At 33.8% G+C, this 18094-nt stretch overlaps 1 protein-coding gene and 1 long non-coding RNA gene across 4 annotated transcripts in view; one reads left to right on the top strand and one right to left on the bottom strand.

Moving 5' to 3' along the window:
• LOC149806222 (E3 ubiquitin-protein ligase TRAF7-like) overlaps positions 1-18094 on the bottom strand; it is a 176259-nt gene that overhangs the window by 23498 nt on the left and 134667 nt on the right. For all 3 annotated transcript variants that reach the window (XR_016419876.1, XM_089951173.1, XM_089951174.1), the window contains 2 exons: positions 17515-17634; positions 14816-14947 (listed from right to left, as the gene is read on the bottom strand). Coding sequence is in view for 2 of the 3 variants with exons in the window: in XM_089951173.1 (XP_089807299.1) it covers positions 14816-14947; positions 17515-17634 (252 nt within the window). In the remaining variant the exon portion in view is untranslated. The remainder of the gene's footprint in view (positions 1-14815; positions 14948-17514; positions 17635-18094) is intronic.
• On the top strand, positions 1760-7690 carry LOC149806223 (uncharacterized). Its single transcript, XR_016415098.1, has 3 exons — positions 1760-1859; positions 4222-4299; positions 7520-7690. It is a non-coding gene; the product is annotated as an uncharacterized LOC149806223 (long non-coding RNA).

Here is an 18094-nt window from a genome sequence, read left to right as displayed (position 1 = left end):
CCTCCATTTTTTGCCAAATTCAAAGCAATTCAATGGGAAATCTGGACCGGAAAACTAAATGTTAAACTTAATAATCTCAATGTATGTCATCGGTGGTCACCAGTTAGTAATCTTGTGAAGTGAGCTAAACATGTTTGTGGATTTTATAAAAAGTCTTTGCAGTCAACTATGAGAGACACAAATTTTCCTTTTTCATTTAATTGACTAGACACTGAATAACGGAATGAAAATCTAATAAAGTCATTCACAGATGCCTAAAAATATGCATGCCAAAATTGCTAAAACTGTGCTAACAATGTTTTTGTAAATTTTAAAATCCCACAAGTTCCAAAATGTGTAAAAAGAAATTGAAATATAAGTTGAAATGTCCTTAAAAGGTAGTCAATGCATATCAATACATGTATACTTACCACATACTTCAGTTCTTGATCTTAAGTGGGGTTTTTCTCAATTATTCTAACAAGGTTTTTCATAAACAAGTGTAAAAAAAAGTTAAAAACTATTTCAAAAATTGAAAATTACTTTAATGACCTGAAAATTTAATCAGTTCATCAACACATTACAAAAGGCCTATCTAATTTTTTTTTTCTAGAAACTTTAAATATATGAAGAAAAAATCATAATTAGAAATTAAGTCAGTCACCAGAATCTCGAGACCTACCCAGGTGGTATCTAAATATAAAATTTGGTTTGGTTTGGTCCAATTGTTTTTGAGTTACCATGCCTACAAGAAAGTATGAAGGCTGAACAGACCATATAAAGATAATGTCTCCTTCTCTTTGTAATGGATCAATTTTAGCACCATGCTAAAGCAGTCTGAAGGTCAGCAGTTAGCACTGACAAAAACGTACTGAAGGTCAGCAAGTTGGCACTGGCAATAGCACAATGAAGGTCAGCAAGTTGGTACTGGCAATAGCACATTGAAGGTCAGCAAGTTGGCACTAGCAATAGCACACTGAAGGTCAGCAAGTTAGCACCGGACAAAAGTACACTAAAATCAACAAGAATGCATTTACATTTACTTGCTTACAAGTCCAACTGCAAACTGCACATACCATAATTCACCTGCAGATCTGGGTCTGTACAGTTTGTAAGAAGTAACCAGTAGAACAAACAACAACGACCCTAATCTGCAGGAGCATTATGGTACGATAAATCAGGATCGTTGTAGTTTGCAGTCTAACTCAACTTATAGGTGAGTATATATGGTATGTACAATAGAGTTTACTCATCCTTTGATCTGTAAAGCTTCCAAACATGGGCCAATTAAAAATAAGATGCACTGATGGATACAAAATCTAACAAATGGTCTCCTTAGAACCAGAGTCATTTTTCACTAATCACTTACTTCTGAAACTAAATGCCTTTTATTCAAGACAAAGTTCTTCCATTCTTTTACAATAAGCTAATGAGATTATGGAGCCATCAACTTGTTTTAAAGTGTGAATACCATATGTACTCGCTTATAAGCCTAACTGCAACTGCACAGACCCAGATCTGCAATGGCATAACGCACAAGTAAATTTCGGTCTGTACAGTTTGTTAGAAGTAATTATTAGAGCAAACAACATAGACACTGATCTACAGACACATTATGAAACAGCAGATCAGGATTTTTTCTTTGCAGTTTGACTCGACTTCTAAGTGAGTATATACTGTACCACATTATGCAGGAATCGTCATGATCTAGTGCAGCTGTCTTGTGGAGTATATAAAGGGCTATAAACCTTCCAGAGATCACAGAAATAGGTGGCTAGCAACAAAGCAGGAACTCGGCTACACAGAACTGTGTCAAACAACTATCATGAAAGTCAAAACTTCAATCTGTCTAATATTCTGTCTTATAGCTGGATTAGAAGGTAAGATTTACATTAATTTTTTACTCAGTTTATAGAATAGCAACTCAGACTTAAGATATTACTGAAATCTATTAAATATATAATGCAAAGTAAGTAAGACTGCTTTCTCTGTAGTAACCACAAGAGACATCTTGGGAAACTACAGAATCATTTTCCGTATCTGATGCTGCTGATATCTGAATTATAACTTTTTACTGTGCATTGAAGAACTTATTAATTGCTGCATGTGCAATCAAAATTTAAATTTAAAATAAATATTCCCAATCTGGCCATTAACTATTTAACTATGAAAATGAAAACGGCATTATTTTGCAGATACCCATCTGTTGTATATGTCCAAATGTAATTTGCGACTGTGTTGTTTGTTATTTCATGAGCGGATGCTATGAAGACATTATTAAATCCCATCTATCATTTATAAGATTTTTGTTTTCAAAGATGACACAATGAGCCAATAGATGTATCCTCTACTTACATTAAAAAGAAATAATAATAGTAAAATTGTAGTGAGACAGAATACAACACAATTTGCAAAACTCAATTTTACCAGGCATGGGGAAATTCCAATCACACACACGAAACTTTATTTTAAAAAATAAAACCAACAGAAGAAAATAAAATGGCAAACAAAAGCAAATATTAAGTGTGTATTTAATAAATATAATTTAAAATAGACTCTGTGTGGTACTGCTCATTACAATTCATTGCAGTTCCTTAAGCACAGTCAAGTCTAATAAGTCCAAACTCTGTTTATCCAAAACATATTGTTGACAAAAATCAAAATGTCTTGGAAACTCAGATTAAATCAGTTTATTTTGTTTGGTTCAATCTGTCATCTTTATATCTTGTTTGTTTGTACTAACATCTCCTAATTAAACGAGTTGAACTATACTTTGTTATGATGATTAACCTGAAGCCAGCAGTTTTTGAGGAAACTGATTGAAAGTCAAAATTTGATCTAAGTCATCACAGTGCAATTTATTGCTCAGACATTTGTAGTTTGTGATGTACACACCAACAATGACCACAAAACAGGTCTTGAACTATATCTATGGCACTGGGGTGTGAAACACTGAGCATGGTGACCTGTTTTTGGTGGATGGTATTGTACTCACCAAGACAAAAACCCATAATCAAAACTACTACTCCTTAGCAAACCAATATGAACAGATGGAAGAATGGATGGATTGATATGGACAACACTAAATGAACAGATGGAAGAATGGATGGATTGATATGGATAACACTAAATGAACAGATGGAAGAATGGATGGATTGATATGGATAACACTAAATGAACAGATGGAAAAATGGATGGATTGATATGGATAACACTAAATGAACAGATGGAAGAATGGATGGATTGATATTGATATGGATAACACTAAATGAACAGATGGAAGAATGGATGGATTGATATGGATAACACTAAATGAACAGATGGAAGAATGGATGGATTGATATTGATATGGATAACACTAAATGCCTCTTTAATATTCTGCATCAGAGGATAAAAAATGTACAAAAATTATTTTAAGACAATAATTTAATTTAGTTGTCAAATTATTTAAATTTACATATTTATTTCATCAGAACAAAAAAAACGAAAATGGTTTACATTTCAATTTAAACAGATAATCTGACTAATGTTATAATGTATGTTTTAAAAATTCCTACCATGACATGAATAAACTGTCTGTGCAAATCAGGTGAAATTTCATTCATCACCCTTAGACTCACAAGGTGGCATTTTTCTCAACTTTGCAATAAAAACCAAAACCTGAAAAACTGTCACCGCAAAGAAGAGCATCACAATGAATGGTAATTATCTAGGATGTCAAAGCAAATGCCCCGTTTTGATCAGAAAATATATAATTTTGCTTTACATAATTTGTATGATGTAAGAAAATGTTGAATAAATGAGATTGCGAATGATACTATTACACCAAAATTATCATGTTTAACATTTTCAATGAATATCAAATATGATCCATTGTGTTTTAAAAAGTCAAGGGTCTACTGTAGAACTTAAAATGTAGGGGGGAAATTCATCCCTCAGAAACAAGGGGGAAATGTACTGAATTTTGGAGGGATTTCAAAATGTGAAAACGGTAGTTGTCATGCATTCAGTTCACTTTGTATCATGATGTTTTTAGAAGAAACAACAAAACTCATAAATGCATATCCTTGAACAGACCCCATATATCCTATCTCTGACCAATCAAATGCTACAGCTGAAAGATATTTTTATCATACAATATTTCCTTGTTCACGTAATAGTGTGAGAGAATGCAGTCAAACGGGAAATATACCAAACACTGCTAAATTAAATATAAAAAATTTTCTTTTCTATCTAAATAAGCTTTCAGAATACTGGGCCCCATGGAACTGATGCGGCCAAGAGATCCAGCAAGGCTGACCCGAAAAATCAGCTTTGAAGGTAAGATTACTGTTATCATGGCCATAATGTGTGCCATGTCTCATATTTTCTTTATATGATGTATATTACAGGTGTGAGGCAGTGCTATTTAATTTCTGATCCATATTTTTGAACAATTGTATGCCTTGAAACTATTAAGGTATATTTTAAAAAAGAAACAAACTGGCCATTAGAAGTCAATGACAATTATCTGCATCTTATAAGTAAACTTAAAAGTGATTTCAGTTTCATTATGAAATTAAAGCTGGCATAAAACCTGTGTTCCATGTAAAGGGATGAAAATTCATCAAGTTTGCTCAGGCTGAAGATCACAGACCCCTCCTCTCAAATGTACAAAAGAAGCATATGTTGTGAGTGAAATTGTTTGTATGACAAAATGACTGAGTTCACATGGGTCTTCCATGCCGGAAAACTGTGCTGCTGATAAATGTCTATTCATAACTCACTTAATATATCCAAAGGTATTGTATACTCTAAGTTGACATTATTAATTTCTTTCAACATGACTATTCATGTGATTTATAAAATTGGATAGGCATTTTTCTTTATCATAATTCAATAGGATACAAAAGTTGCAAATGAGTCCTTTCACATTCAATCTCTCCCAGTGTTCATAGCAGTACAATACATTTAGGTAACAAGTGATGTTATACTGATGTTTTAATTCAAGGATCACATCATTGTCAGGTTACTAGTAAGCATTATTTTAATTCATGGATCACATCATTGTCAGGTTACTAGTAAGCATTATTTTAATTCAAGGATCACATCATTGTCAGGTTACCAGTAAGCATTATTTTAATTCAAGGATCACATCATTGTCAGGTTACCAGTAAGCATTATTTTAATTCAAGGATCACATCATTGTCAGGTTACCAGTAAGCATTATTTTAATTCAAGGATCACATCATTGTCAGGTTACCAGTAAGCACTATTTTAATTCAAGGATCACATCATTGTCAGGTTACCAGTAAGCATTATTTTAATTCAAGGATCACATCATTATCAGGTCACCAGTAAGCATTATTTTAATTCAAGGATCACATCATTGTCAGGTTACCAGTAAGCATTAATTTACAAAATCAGGCTTCCTGAACCACATCTATGTTTAAATTGACATCTCACTGCTAACAGCATAGATCCAGACCTGCCATCATGCCATGTGCAAAGAGATCTGGATCTACACTCAATCAGGTACACATTATAAATGGCAACTTTTGAAAGGTAAATTAAGTTTCTCCAACAGGCAAATACATGTATATCTTTATATTCTGCTTGTATCATCAAGTTCCAACACTGCACTATGCTTATTTCCTTCAAATAAATAATGCACACAGGTAGATACATTTATTAAAATGAGAGAAAACTAGATCAATATGCTTGCTTCAAGTATTTACATGTTCCACAATTCCTGGAGTCACACTAACTGTAGTGATGATTTTGTCATTCTATTATTTTGTATTACATAATAATTATCACATGACAGCACTAGAATTTCGATGACACATACATTTTAATCTTACAAATGTTTAATATCAGGCCCACGCCCAAGGCAGCATGCAGGACCCACGGCAACAAGCAATGAGTGTGGGGCCCCAAGCAAACAAACTGCACTGCTAAAAGCTCAGAGACCAAGGTGGTTGCCTTGATCGCCTTGCCCTAGGGCCGGGCCTGTCTAATATTACTTCATGACATAACAAAAGAAATCTCGACATTCTGTACAACAAATATGTAATATCTACAACATCTAAATATCTAATTTGTCATTCACCTGTAACTTTGATGTGATTTTATTCAACAAAACCAGATATTTCTTCATTAGAAAAACATAATTTTACATTTATGATAATTTCAATCAAAGTTTTAAAAATGTTTTTGAATAATCTTCATCTTTTGCATCCTTTGTCTTTGTAAATGATGAAAATGATCCCTATTTAGTTTGTGTCATAACTGTCAATTTAAATGAATTGCATAATTATTTGATGAAAGGCCAATGCATAATTACAAACCTGCTACCTTTTTACAAAATCTAGATCTTTTTTCTGGTAATAAGATTACCCTCTACTTTCTGACATATTTATAACACTGTCTTGTGAGAAATTCTGTACTCGTGTTAAGATATCCTACTTGTGAGCATCAGAATGGTCACCTGTCAACTCCTAATACAAGTAATAATGCTAAAAAGTATGTGCTGTTAACATCATTAATAGGTCTGCAAAATGAAAGTGGTTCATACAGAGTAAACCTCTTTTATATCCTTCACATGACTGTACCATAATTCTCCAATGACAAATCAATGTTTCATGGTAAACCAATCCCACTCTTGTATAAAACTTTGGCAAATTTTCATTTAAGGAATTCCTCTTGTATGGATAAGCCCACCCTCACTTTTCAAACAATTTATAAGGTTAGGGATACTGGCTTTCATCATGCAGTATAGTATGTGGGCTTGTAAATAGTCCCATATAGATATGCAAATATTTTGAGTAGCTAGTGAGAACTATTGGGGTGAATGTCTTGAAGTTCTTTGGAAATAATGTGCTGATTTGGTGCACATGGGGGTGGGGGTGCATCCTGAACATACAAGATATACAACTGTCAATAATTTCCTGTTTACAGCATACAAATTTGTGTGATAAAAAGAGGTAATGGAGATCACAGAAACAGAACAGCTTGCATCAGGGGTCAATGCAACTTTCAAGTTTGAAATGATATGGAGTGGGCATACAAACACTCCAATTAACGTACATTTAAGTCAATAAATCTGACCTTAAACCTCATACTACTACAGTTTATGGTTTACAAAGGCTGAAGTTGTCCCAAGGATTCTAAAAGCATAAAACAACAAAACTCATGCCATATTCCATGACATGAGGTGCATAATCTGCATCTGATAGAATGCCATTCCATCAAAGGCTAAACCCCAAGGCTAAACCCCAAGGGGGTGCTGCACCCATTTACGGCTGGTTTGATTTTTTAGCAAGAAAGATTAAATGTCTTGCTATGAAACATTGTATGGCTAGAGCATGATTGGAACCAACAGTCTCTCTATCTTTACTGAAACTGTGTGAACCTTCAAAACAAATTGTAAATCTTAACTTTACTGACCTACAAAAAATGCATCAATAGAATGGAGTACACAATATTTGTAAACATTATGCTTGTTTGTTTCAAACTAAAGACTCACTATTTTTTTTCAACAATTTCTGCTTGCATTTAGATATTGACAATGGTGGAATTGGCCCAAACTATCCTGAGAATGCAGACTTCCTGAAACAACTGATTTCCTACCTTGAACACGTGGGCAGAAGATGATGAGCAACCAGAACAAAACATGTTTCTTAGTTATATCTGGCATTATATCACTGCTTACAATAAAGTATGATCAACATTGTTTTCTTTTTCCTTTTATTTATATAAAAAACTACAATAACCTGCAAAAGCTTTTACAGATCAGTTTGCATCTGATAATGTTATCCACTTACTGTGGTGGTATGCATTCCACATGACTGACTAACTTGATAATGTTATCCACTTACTGCATTGGTATGCATTCCACATGACTGAATAACTTGATAATGTTATCCACATACTGCATTGGTATGCATTCCACATGACTGAATAACTTGATAATGTTATCCACTTACTGTGGTGGTATGCATTCCACATGACTGAATAACTTGATAATGTTATCCACTTACTGCATTGGTATGCATTCCACATGCCTGAATAACTTGATAATGTTATCCACATACTGCATTGGTATGCATTCCACATGACTGAATAACTTGATAATGTTATCCACTTACTGTGGTGGTATGCATTCCACATGACTGACTAACTTGATAATGTTATCCACTTACTGCATTGGTATGCATTCCACATGACTGAATAACTTGATAATGTTATCCACATACTGCATTGGTATGCATTCCACATGACTGACTAACTTGACAATGTTATCCACTTACTGCATTGGTATGCATTCCACATGACTGAATAACTTGATAATGTTATCCACATACTGCACTGGTATGCATTCCACACGACTGAATAACTTGATGATAATGTTATCCACTTACTGCATTGGTATGCATTCCACATTACTGACTAACTCGAAAATACTGAAAGCAATTCACAAAATCCTGAATACCATTTCTGTGAGAGAACTTGCAACAATGCTGGTAATACATTGGGTTCTGACAACCAGGCAGAGAATTCTTTTGAAATTTACTAGCTGGGGACCAGTAATTACCACAATTTTTATGTCATTTTACAAGTTGCACAAAAGCCCTGGCACTCATGCACAAGGAAACCTATACTGGAAACAACAGGCTTATATTCTAGTCAAATATTTAAACTCAATGCATCTAATGCATAAAGAAGAAAACTATTATGCTGTCAATTTGAAGACTGCTTGCTTATCACTCATCTATTCAAATATATTACCCATAAAACTTGAGTGGTCATATTAGCGTAATTAATGTTCTTACTATGCAAGAGAATACATGATATTGGTCTTTTGAAGGTTTGGCTAAATGAGAAATATAAATTTCATGTCCTAGAGGTAAAATAAAAAGCTTCAATAAAATATTTAACATGCAGATTTCAGTCTTAGATTTTCAGTTTGTGTTCTATTTTTACTTTAAAAATATTTTAAAGAAATAATAAATAGAATGAGCAGTATAAATAATGATATAGATCTTGAAAACATACTGGTTAATCTGAATCTCTGGCATGTCAAATATATTAGAAAGTTTTAAATACCATCTATGCTTGCTTATAAGTCTGATAAAGCTACAAACTGCATAGAACCAGATCAACTATCGCATGATCTGCTGGCAGATCTTGATCTACATGATTTGCATGGATTAATCAGTAAAATAAACAACTGGCACATTATGCAGTGGCATATCAAGGTATATGTTGTTTGCAGCTTGAACAATACAATATTAGGTACTGGATATAAAATTTCATACAATGAATACTCCGATACCATGAATACTCCCTGATACATATGTAACTCTATCCATTCAGGAACATTGTTGAAAACAAACAAATGGCTACAAAGTTTGAAAGTCATTTAGAAGAATAGTGTTCATAATGCTGAGTACAAGAATATGGGATGGAATTAATTTAACAAAAAGACAAAAGAAAACAATACTGAAAGATACTTTATTTGGGTAAAACACTATACCAGTGCTGCCAACTTTCCAAAATAAGAAATCAGGAGATCTCCCATTTTCAAACATTAAAAAAATCTGTTTTTTTCTTCTTCTCATGACCTTAGACTTTAAATGCATCTTTACAACAATAGCTGCAATTTTTGTTCTAGCACAGCATCATTTTGTTGCTATATCAGGAAACATTTTATGAAATAATGATGAATCAGCATGATCAGCATAGGGCAAATTGTGTTCAATATGCAATGATGTGAACAAGCATTCCACATTAATAACACCGTCATCATGTGCTTTAAAACTGAAACCTATTTTTAAAGTGTGCTTTCTACACAATGTACATTATCCATGTTCCTTTGTATCCATGTGTTTCACTATGTCACTCTGTCTGCCATGACAGTTATAGAAATCACACAGGCATATGCTACAAAATGAATAAGAAATACCTTTGATTGATTTCATTAAACATGGGAACTCTTGTGTATACCACTTTTTGAAAACTGTCCTGTATCTTTTTGCCATTTTGCTGGATGTTATTTTTATAAAATTTAACAACATTTTTGATGTTAACCAAATAACACTGTACTAGAAAGTTTACTGCAACATAGTATCCAATGTATTCTGTTGTACAGTTTATAAACAGACTAAGACTCTAGGCCATGACAGAAATCGAATGCAGATTTCCTATTGTACTGTTTTTACTTTTTCCCACAACTGATAACAAATTGTGAGAAGTTATACTTCAAGTGGGAGAGCAGGAGTGTACATTAAAATTCATGAGTCTCACATCTAAATTGGGAGGGTTGGTAGCTCTACTATAACTATCATGTGTCTTCAATAGAGAGAAGACAGATCTAAATTGGGAGGGTTGGTAGCTCTACTATACCTATCACGTGTCTTCAATGCAGAGAAGACAGATGACAGGGTATCTTTTAGTTATGTTTAAACACTTGACCCAGATATGAACAAGATGATAATATGACCTGCCACCCACCCCAAAAATGAATGTGTAACTGTTGCAATGATGGAAAAATTAACTCACATGCACAAAACAGAATGAACAACACTGTTTTGTAACAAAAGGTCATTTTGTGAGTTATTTTAAAAGCATTGTAGAAGAAGCAAAACACTGCAACAATCTGTGAGATATTATGGCACAAATGGTAAATGGAGAGATCTTAAACAACAAATAGTAGATGTTGAGATAGTATGGCAACAACTGTTACAATTTGTGAAATATTATGGCATGATTGGTACATGATGAGATCATATGGCAACAACTGGTACTGGGTGAGATGTGGGCAACAAATTGCAACAACTGGTACATGGTAAGATTTATGGCAACAATTGGTACATGGATATATATTATGGCAACAATCAGATCTTAGGGCAACAATTGGTATATGGTGAGATATTATGGCAACAATGGATACATGGTGAAATATTATGGCAACAAATGGTACATGGTGAGATGTGGCAACAATTGGTACATGGCAATATATCATGGCAACAACTAGTACATAGTGAGATATGGCAGCAATTGTTACATGGTGATATGACAACAATTGGTACATTGAGAGATCTTTATGGTAATAATTGGTACATGGTGAGATATTATGGCAACAGTTGATGCATGGGGAGATATGGCAACAACTTGCACATGGACAGATATTATGGCAACAATTGGTACATGAAGAGATCTTATGGCAACAATTGGTACATAGTGAGATAGTATGGCAACAACTGGTACATGATGAGATATGGCAACAATTGGTACCAGGTTAGATATGGCATAAACTAGTACATGGTGAGATATGGCAGCAATTGTTAAATGGTGATATTTTATGACAAATGGTACATGGAGAGATATTATGGCAATGATTGGTACATTGTGAGATATTATGGCAACACTTGATACATGGTGAGATATGGCACAACTGGTACATAGTGAGATCTTATGGCAACAATTCGTACATGAAGAGATCTTATGGCAACAGTTGGTACATGGTGAGATAGTATGGCAACAACTGGTACAAGAGCTTATGCATCACATGAAAAGTATGCGGTCAACTAGTCTAATTCTTACACTCATTCACACTATAATACATGGCTGACATATTGTGGTTAACAGTAATATGGAACGTTTGCCAATGAATAAACAGTTATTTCAATTTCCAAATGCACTGGTCAGAAACGGTTTTCTTTGTAGGCATGGATGTATACAACATGGGATCATGAGCTAAACACAAATACTTAATACTTAAACTATGCTAGTAAAGCATAAAATGTAAATCACAGTGACCTTCTTTGGTTGTAAGGGTGTAATACCAACAGAGATGCATCCAATTATCTAGTTTCATGATTTGAACACAACACCAACAAAATTTCATAAAAGTCAACAAACTATGTAATATGGGTCAGACAAACCTCTTTTGAAGAGGCTGAAATAATTAGGATGCATCCTCTTGCCAAGTTTCATGGTTCTTGAAAGGATAGTATGCATATAAAAGACAAAATACAGGTCACAATGAACTTCTTTTGGTATAAAGGTGTGATATTACTGGTAACAGAGCTGTATAAAATCAACCAGTGAATGATTACAGAATGAAGTGCTAAAACACAAAACTACTAGAGTTATTAAAATTGGAAATATGGGTTACAGTGATCTCCTTTTGTGAACAGCACATAGTACCCTTCAAGGTACACCCTTCACTAAAATTCACGATTCCAGGTCAAAAAGTATGCAAATGAGTACTCTGAATGACACACTGTATGCCTACCTCTTTTTTAATAATCCTCTGTGTAGGCACTAGTTGGGTATGGTTGATAATGGATGTTATTGACCATTATTGACCAACAGGTCTCAGTGATCTCGACCTTTAGCCAAAGTGAGCGGTCTTGAACTTAGTGTGCAGAAACTACTATTTTCTTACTGGATTTACCATGAATGTGACCTCTGGCATTTATACCCCAGAATTTCTGTTTTCTTATTACCCTAAGTGGAAGCCATTCACAGGTTTTATCAAGGAACTTGCTCTAGAACAAAACATATTCTGCAAACCAAATTTTCTTTCAGATACAGTGGCCTTGACATTTGACCTTTTGATCCCAATAAGGCCTCTTCCATACCATAAATACAAGCCCTCCACAAACTTTGGTCAAGACACAAGGTCTAGAAACTGAAGTTATTGTGCAAAGAATTTCTTCTTTCAGTCAGTGGCATTGACCTTTGACCTTTTCACCCCAAAATTGGTAAGGCTTATGCTTCACATTAATTATGTATCATCCACAATGTCTGATCCAAGTATGTTATGCAGAACTCAAGTTACTGTGCAGAAAAACATTTTTTTTCTTTCTGTCAAGATGACACTTTCCTTCAACTCCAAAATGATTATTCTTCCTAACCTAAAGTTCAAAACATCCAAAATGAACTTGATAAATGTAAACGCTGGAGAACTAAAATTACTGTGTTGTAATAAATTTTCTTCTCTCATAATGACCTTGACCTCTTAACCCCCAAATCTACATTGTTGTTTTTTACCCAGAGTGCAACCCATCTATAAGGTTCAATAACAGTAGATGGTGGACATCTCGAAATGTGCAAAAATAAAATTGGCAACAGACAGATGGACAGACAGACATCATAACATCATGGTTATGAGAGAAATACAAATTTTCATCTAAGCCAGTATGTGAAATGTAGGTCATAGTGACTTTTGTTTTAAGTATGTGGTACTAATACAGATGTTTATAATCACCTGTTTGATGATTCTAGCATGAACAGTGCTTGAGAAATAAACATTAAACAAAGTTACCAGTCAGTGTAGTGTGAATTATGGGTTATGGTGACTTTTTTTGTGATATGGGTGTAAGATTCATCAAGGTGCTTTCCCTCACCAAGTTTCATATCAGTATATTGACAGGATAAAAAGAACCTAAATGAAATAACAACCTAAGCCAGTAAAATGTGAAACATAGCTCATAACAACCTTCTTTTCTTGTAAGGGTGTTGTACTAATTGAGATACGAACCATCATCTAGTTTGATGATTCTATACAGTTAAAACACAAAACAAATTAAATCAGTGATGCATGAAATATGGGCCACTGAGAGCAACTTTGTGATGAGGCATTGAGATGCACCCTCTTCACCAAGTTTCACGATTCCAATTAAAACAGTACATAGTGCTTAAAATCTTAACTAATGACCAAAAACACCCAACTTAACCAAAAATATAAAAATAATACATATGACTGTATGCATAAACTTAGTCCCCTTAGTCCCCTCCCCAGCGGGTAATTGCTTTGAAAATAATTCCAAACTGATGCCTAGAAGCAAAAGAAAGAATGGCTAAGATGAAGTGAGGCTGCACATATGCAATATGCTTTGATATGTTCATATCCTAAAACCAATGATGCCAGACATAATAAAATAACTCTTCTCAACCACGTAGAAGCAAGCTAAAAACCATCTGGCATTTTATTCACGCATTAAATAAGACCCTGGTGTTGTATGCTTTGATGGATAATTCCAGAATTCAATGCATGTTACCATAAAAATCATAAACAGTCATTTTGATCAAGGGTTTTTCACAGAAAGACCCAGCTGAAATTCTTTATTGAAAATAATGCATAAAGTATTGGGATCTTCCAAGGAAATTTGTAATGCCTGGATCTCGGACCATATTACCCAGATAGAAGTCTATTCAAGTGCTTGCCAAAATCCTACTACAAATCTAGCCACCTGTCTGTAGTTTGTCAGCCTACCACTGATAGCTGATCTAGCAAAAACAGTTTAATCTGGCTCACATTAGTTGTATATGGCTGGTTTTTAGTGTTGCAGACCCTGTATTCAACTGAACCTCCCATTTCTGTATCTACCATAATGTGAACATACAGGCTAATGCAAGTTCACAATACAGGATGTTAATATTAATTTCTATTATGACCATCTCCTCTATTGATCAAAGTAACTGTCCAATTGTTTCATTTGACATGTCAGTAGTTCATCAACTCCAAAATCTGGGGTTTGATATATGATGGTCTCAATCAAACAAAAATGCTTTAAAACTCCAAGAATAAGTCTTCATGATGAATGCTGACAAAGTGTGATGTGTACATGATATCATTTGGTACATCTCTGAGGTGTCTGTCCAACTGCTGGCAGAAAGGTCAGAGCATGATCCAATAGCATGAGATAAATCATGCATTCCTGTGATAGATCTGATGAGATTAATAAATAAACCATATCTATATTCCTATGAAAATTTTAATACAAACTGAAGTAAAATTGTAGCAGTAGACAGAATAAACATAATATAAACTATTTTCACATACCCTTATAGATCTGTCGTATGAGGCACTAAAGACCTTGGTGCCAGAGGTGGTATGCAGGACTGCTAAAGCATATACTGTGCCCAGGTGACCTGTCAATGTCTGAAGCTGCTTTTTGCTTTCCAACTCCCATATCTAAGTTCAATGTAGAAAAACACATGTACTGTATATTGAATGAAGTAAAACAATCGTAATTTCACTATTTTATTCCTTGAAAATATTGGTTTTTTTATTCGATCATGAGCATTAATTAGAAATATTCTGTTATTCTGTGGATATTAAAAAATATAATGATGACGTTACACAAGAACACAAGAGTTCATCTGATTGAAAATGAGGATCATAAATAAGCAGACAAGAATTCAATGATAGAAAATTAAGATGATAAATAAGCAAACAAGAGTTCATTGATAGAAAATTAAGATCTTATACAGGCAGACAAGAGTTCACTTGGGAAATGGGATGAAAAATGTTATTTGCCATGAGCTGCTGTCAGTGACTGCCAGAGATAATTATTCAATGAGTTTCATAAATTTCATGTCACACAAATATGAGCTTCTATTTTCCATTAAAAAAATTTAAAGTCTTTTTATTTCTCTGTGACATTACTATGCAGTGTTGCTAAGTCTTATGTCCTACTGTGTCAGAGAATGTTTAATTTGTCACATGTTGATAATACAGGTCTGACATTGCTATAATTTGGTGTTATATCACAGCGAATCAAAACATGCTCATCTCTTTCCACTGTAAATTAACTTAGAGTGTTTCCAGTTCTTATTCATATCAGATCACTTTCACAGGAAGTTTTCAGACAGAAAAATGAGACTAGATTATACTAGGGCAAAGTAACTGCAGTGACTAGAACCTGTGCAAAACAAGTCCAATATATGATACATTATACCACACCTCAATTTAATAGTCCTCTATGCAGGTATCTGACATTTTTGTATATAGACCTTGACCTTTGGACTGCAAAATGTATAGGTTTCTTCTTAACCTTCAGTATATGCCATCTATAAAATTTGGTCTACATATCTGTGAGCTTTAAGTATGTCATTGTGTGGAAACCAGTTTACTTCTTTTAGTAACAGTGACCTTAGCCTTTGACCTTGTTACGCCCAAACCAATAGAATACTTACTTTCAATCAGTGACCTTGACCTTAGATCTTTTGACCCTAAACATTTATAGTGTATTGTTAACCCGAGGGGGTAAGACATCCACAAAATATATTAACTGCAGATGCTGAAACAATCCAGTTAATGTGCAAAAGCCATTTTTCTTATTTCAGTCACTGTGACTTGACCTTTAAGCTTTTGATCCCACAACTGAAAGGGTTATTCCACACCCCAAGTGCAAGCTATCCATGAAGTCTGGTAACTGTAGATGGTAGATAACTCAAATTTATGCAAGGAAATGATATTGGTAAAAGATGGACATAAAACATAATAATTCTGCCTTATGAAAAAGTACAGCAAATGCAATAATATCAAATTTCATTAACAATTGAAGAAATGAACAATTAGAAGATTCAGCAATTTAAATTCCTTAATATTTCACTTTATCTGAGAATTTATTATCTCAAAATTTATTGTAAAATGGCACCTTCATCCTAAAACTTTACTGGAACTTAAAACATGAATTATGATTATCCTGACCAATCAAAGGCTGCTTTCATACATGAATCAAGATAATTCTGACCAATCAAAGGCTGCTTTCATACATTAATCAAGATAATTCTGACCAATCAAAGGCTGCTTTCATACATTAATCAAGATAATTCTGACCAATCAAAGGCAATTGTACATTGTGTGCAAGAGTTCTAACTCTATAGTAACATATATTAATTGAAATGTACAGTAAATTTCAATGTAAGAAGGGCCAGGTTATATTGTATCAAAACATAAAAAATAAAATACATAGTATCATGATCCATGATAAGATCAGGGGTCTGCCTAATGAATGTAATAATGAAAGCTGTGTAGTGACTTCATTATTAAACAAAACTTATTAAATCAAAATTGGTTTAAATTGTGTAAAAGCTGAAAGTGGTCTTATCAACATCAAACATGATCTTATCACTGGAAAAATATGGTAGCCATCTGATGAACAATAATAATAATAATAATAATAATAATAATAACAACAATATTAATATCTTTATTTAAAGAGGGTAACTTGATTAGGTGAATACAACTAATTTTCCTTGAGGCACTCAACTATATAAAAACATTTTTTTTTAAAGTTATAAAGTATTATCAGTTCTACAAATGCAAGGTATTTTCATGGAAGTGTTCTCCCTCTCTCTCTCTCTCAAATAAGTATTTACAAGTTAACACATCAACACAGACATGACTAATATATCATAAAGGTGCGGAATTTAACTGCATATATAATTTATTGTTCCATCCCTCTAATAACCATGTTTTGAAATGAATTAAAGCAAAATCTTCAAGTGTATATAACAGCTGATGATCACTTCTGTATAGATATACCATTAGGCTCTTTTGCAAGAATGTGGCATGTAATCAAGTTAATAACAGTGCTACACTTTGTCATAATAATAGCACTATTTGCACAAGCAGAAAAAGCCTCATACACTGAGCTTCAGTGACCAAACATTAAAAATATTACATTATATACATACTTTAAAGAACAAGCTGGGGAACATTGTAAGAAACTGACTACTGATGTAATCACTCACATGAATGACATTTTCATAAGTTCCACATAATACAAGGTGATTGGTAATGGCAATGGAATACACACTTCCTCCAGATGTCTCTAGGTCATGAAGACACTGTAAAGTCTCAAGATCCCAGATCTGAAATTTACAAAAATGTAACGGTGTCTTGGGTAGTGAATATACTCACTTATAAGTTGAGTCAAACTGTGAAGAACAAAGATCCTGATCTACCATAGCATACGGCGCCTGCAGATCAGGGTCTATACTGTTTGTTATACTGATAACTCCTGACAAACTGCATAGACATAAATCTGCAAGTGCATTATGTGAAAGCAGATCCAAGTCTGTTACAGTTTGACTTACAAGCATGCTAATATGGCATTTATCTTCAATGAACAAATTTTCAGATGTATGATTCAAAAATAGAAAGCAAGCACACATTAAAGTGCTATAATGATGGATGTAATGACAATTTCTCTTGGATTAAAGCTATCAAGCACACTTCAACAATACTTACATAATTCAAAATTACTCTATTCATGGCTTTTCTGCTAAGAGCATCCAAATACAATGGGGATGGCAAATGAAACCTTGTACA

This window comes from Sinohyriopsis cumingii, chromosome 2 (assembly GCF_028554795.1).
Source record: "Sinohyriopsis cumingii isolate HCF-2022 chromosome 2, ASM2855479v2, whole genome shotgun sequence".
NCBI classification, from domain to species: Eukaryota; Metazoa; Mollusca; class Bivalvia; order Unionida; family Unionidae; genus Sinohyriopsis; species Sinohyriopsis cumingii.
The sequence above is the reverse complement of the archived record's forward strand: the minus strand, read 5'-3'. Positions and strand labels throughout refer to the sequence as shown.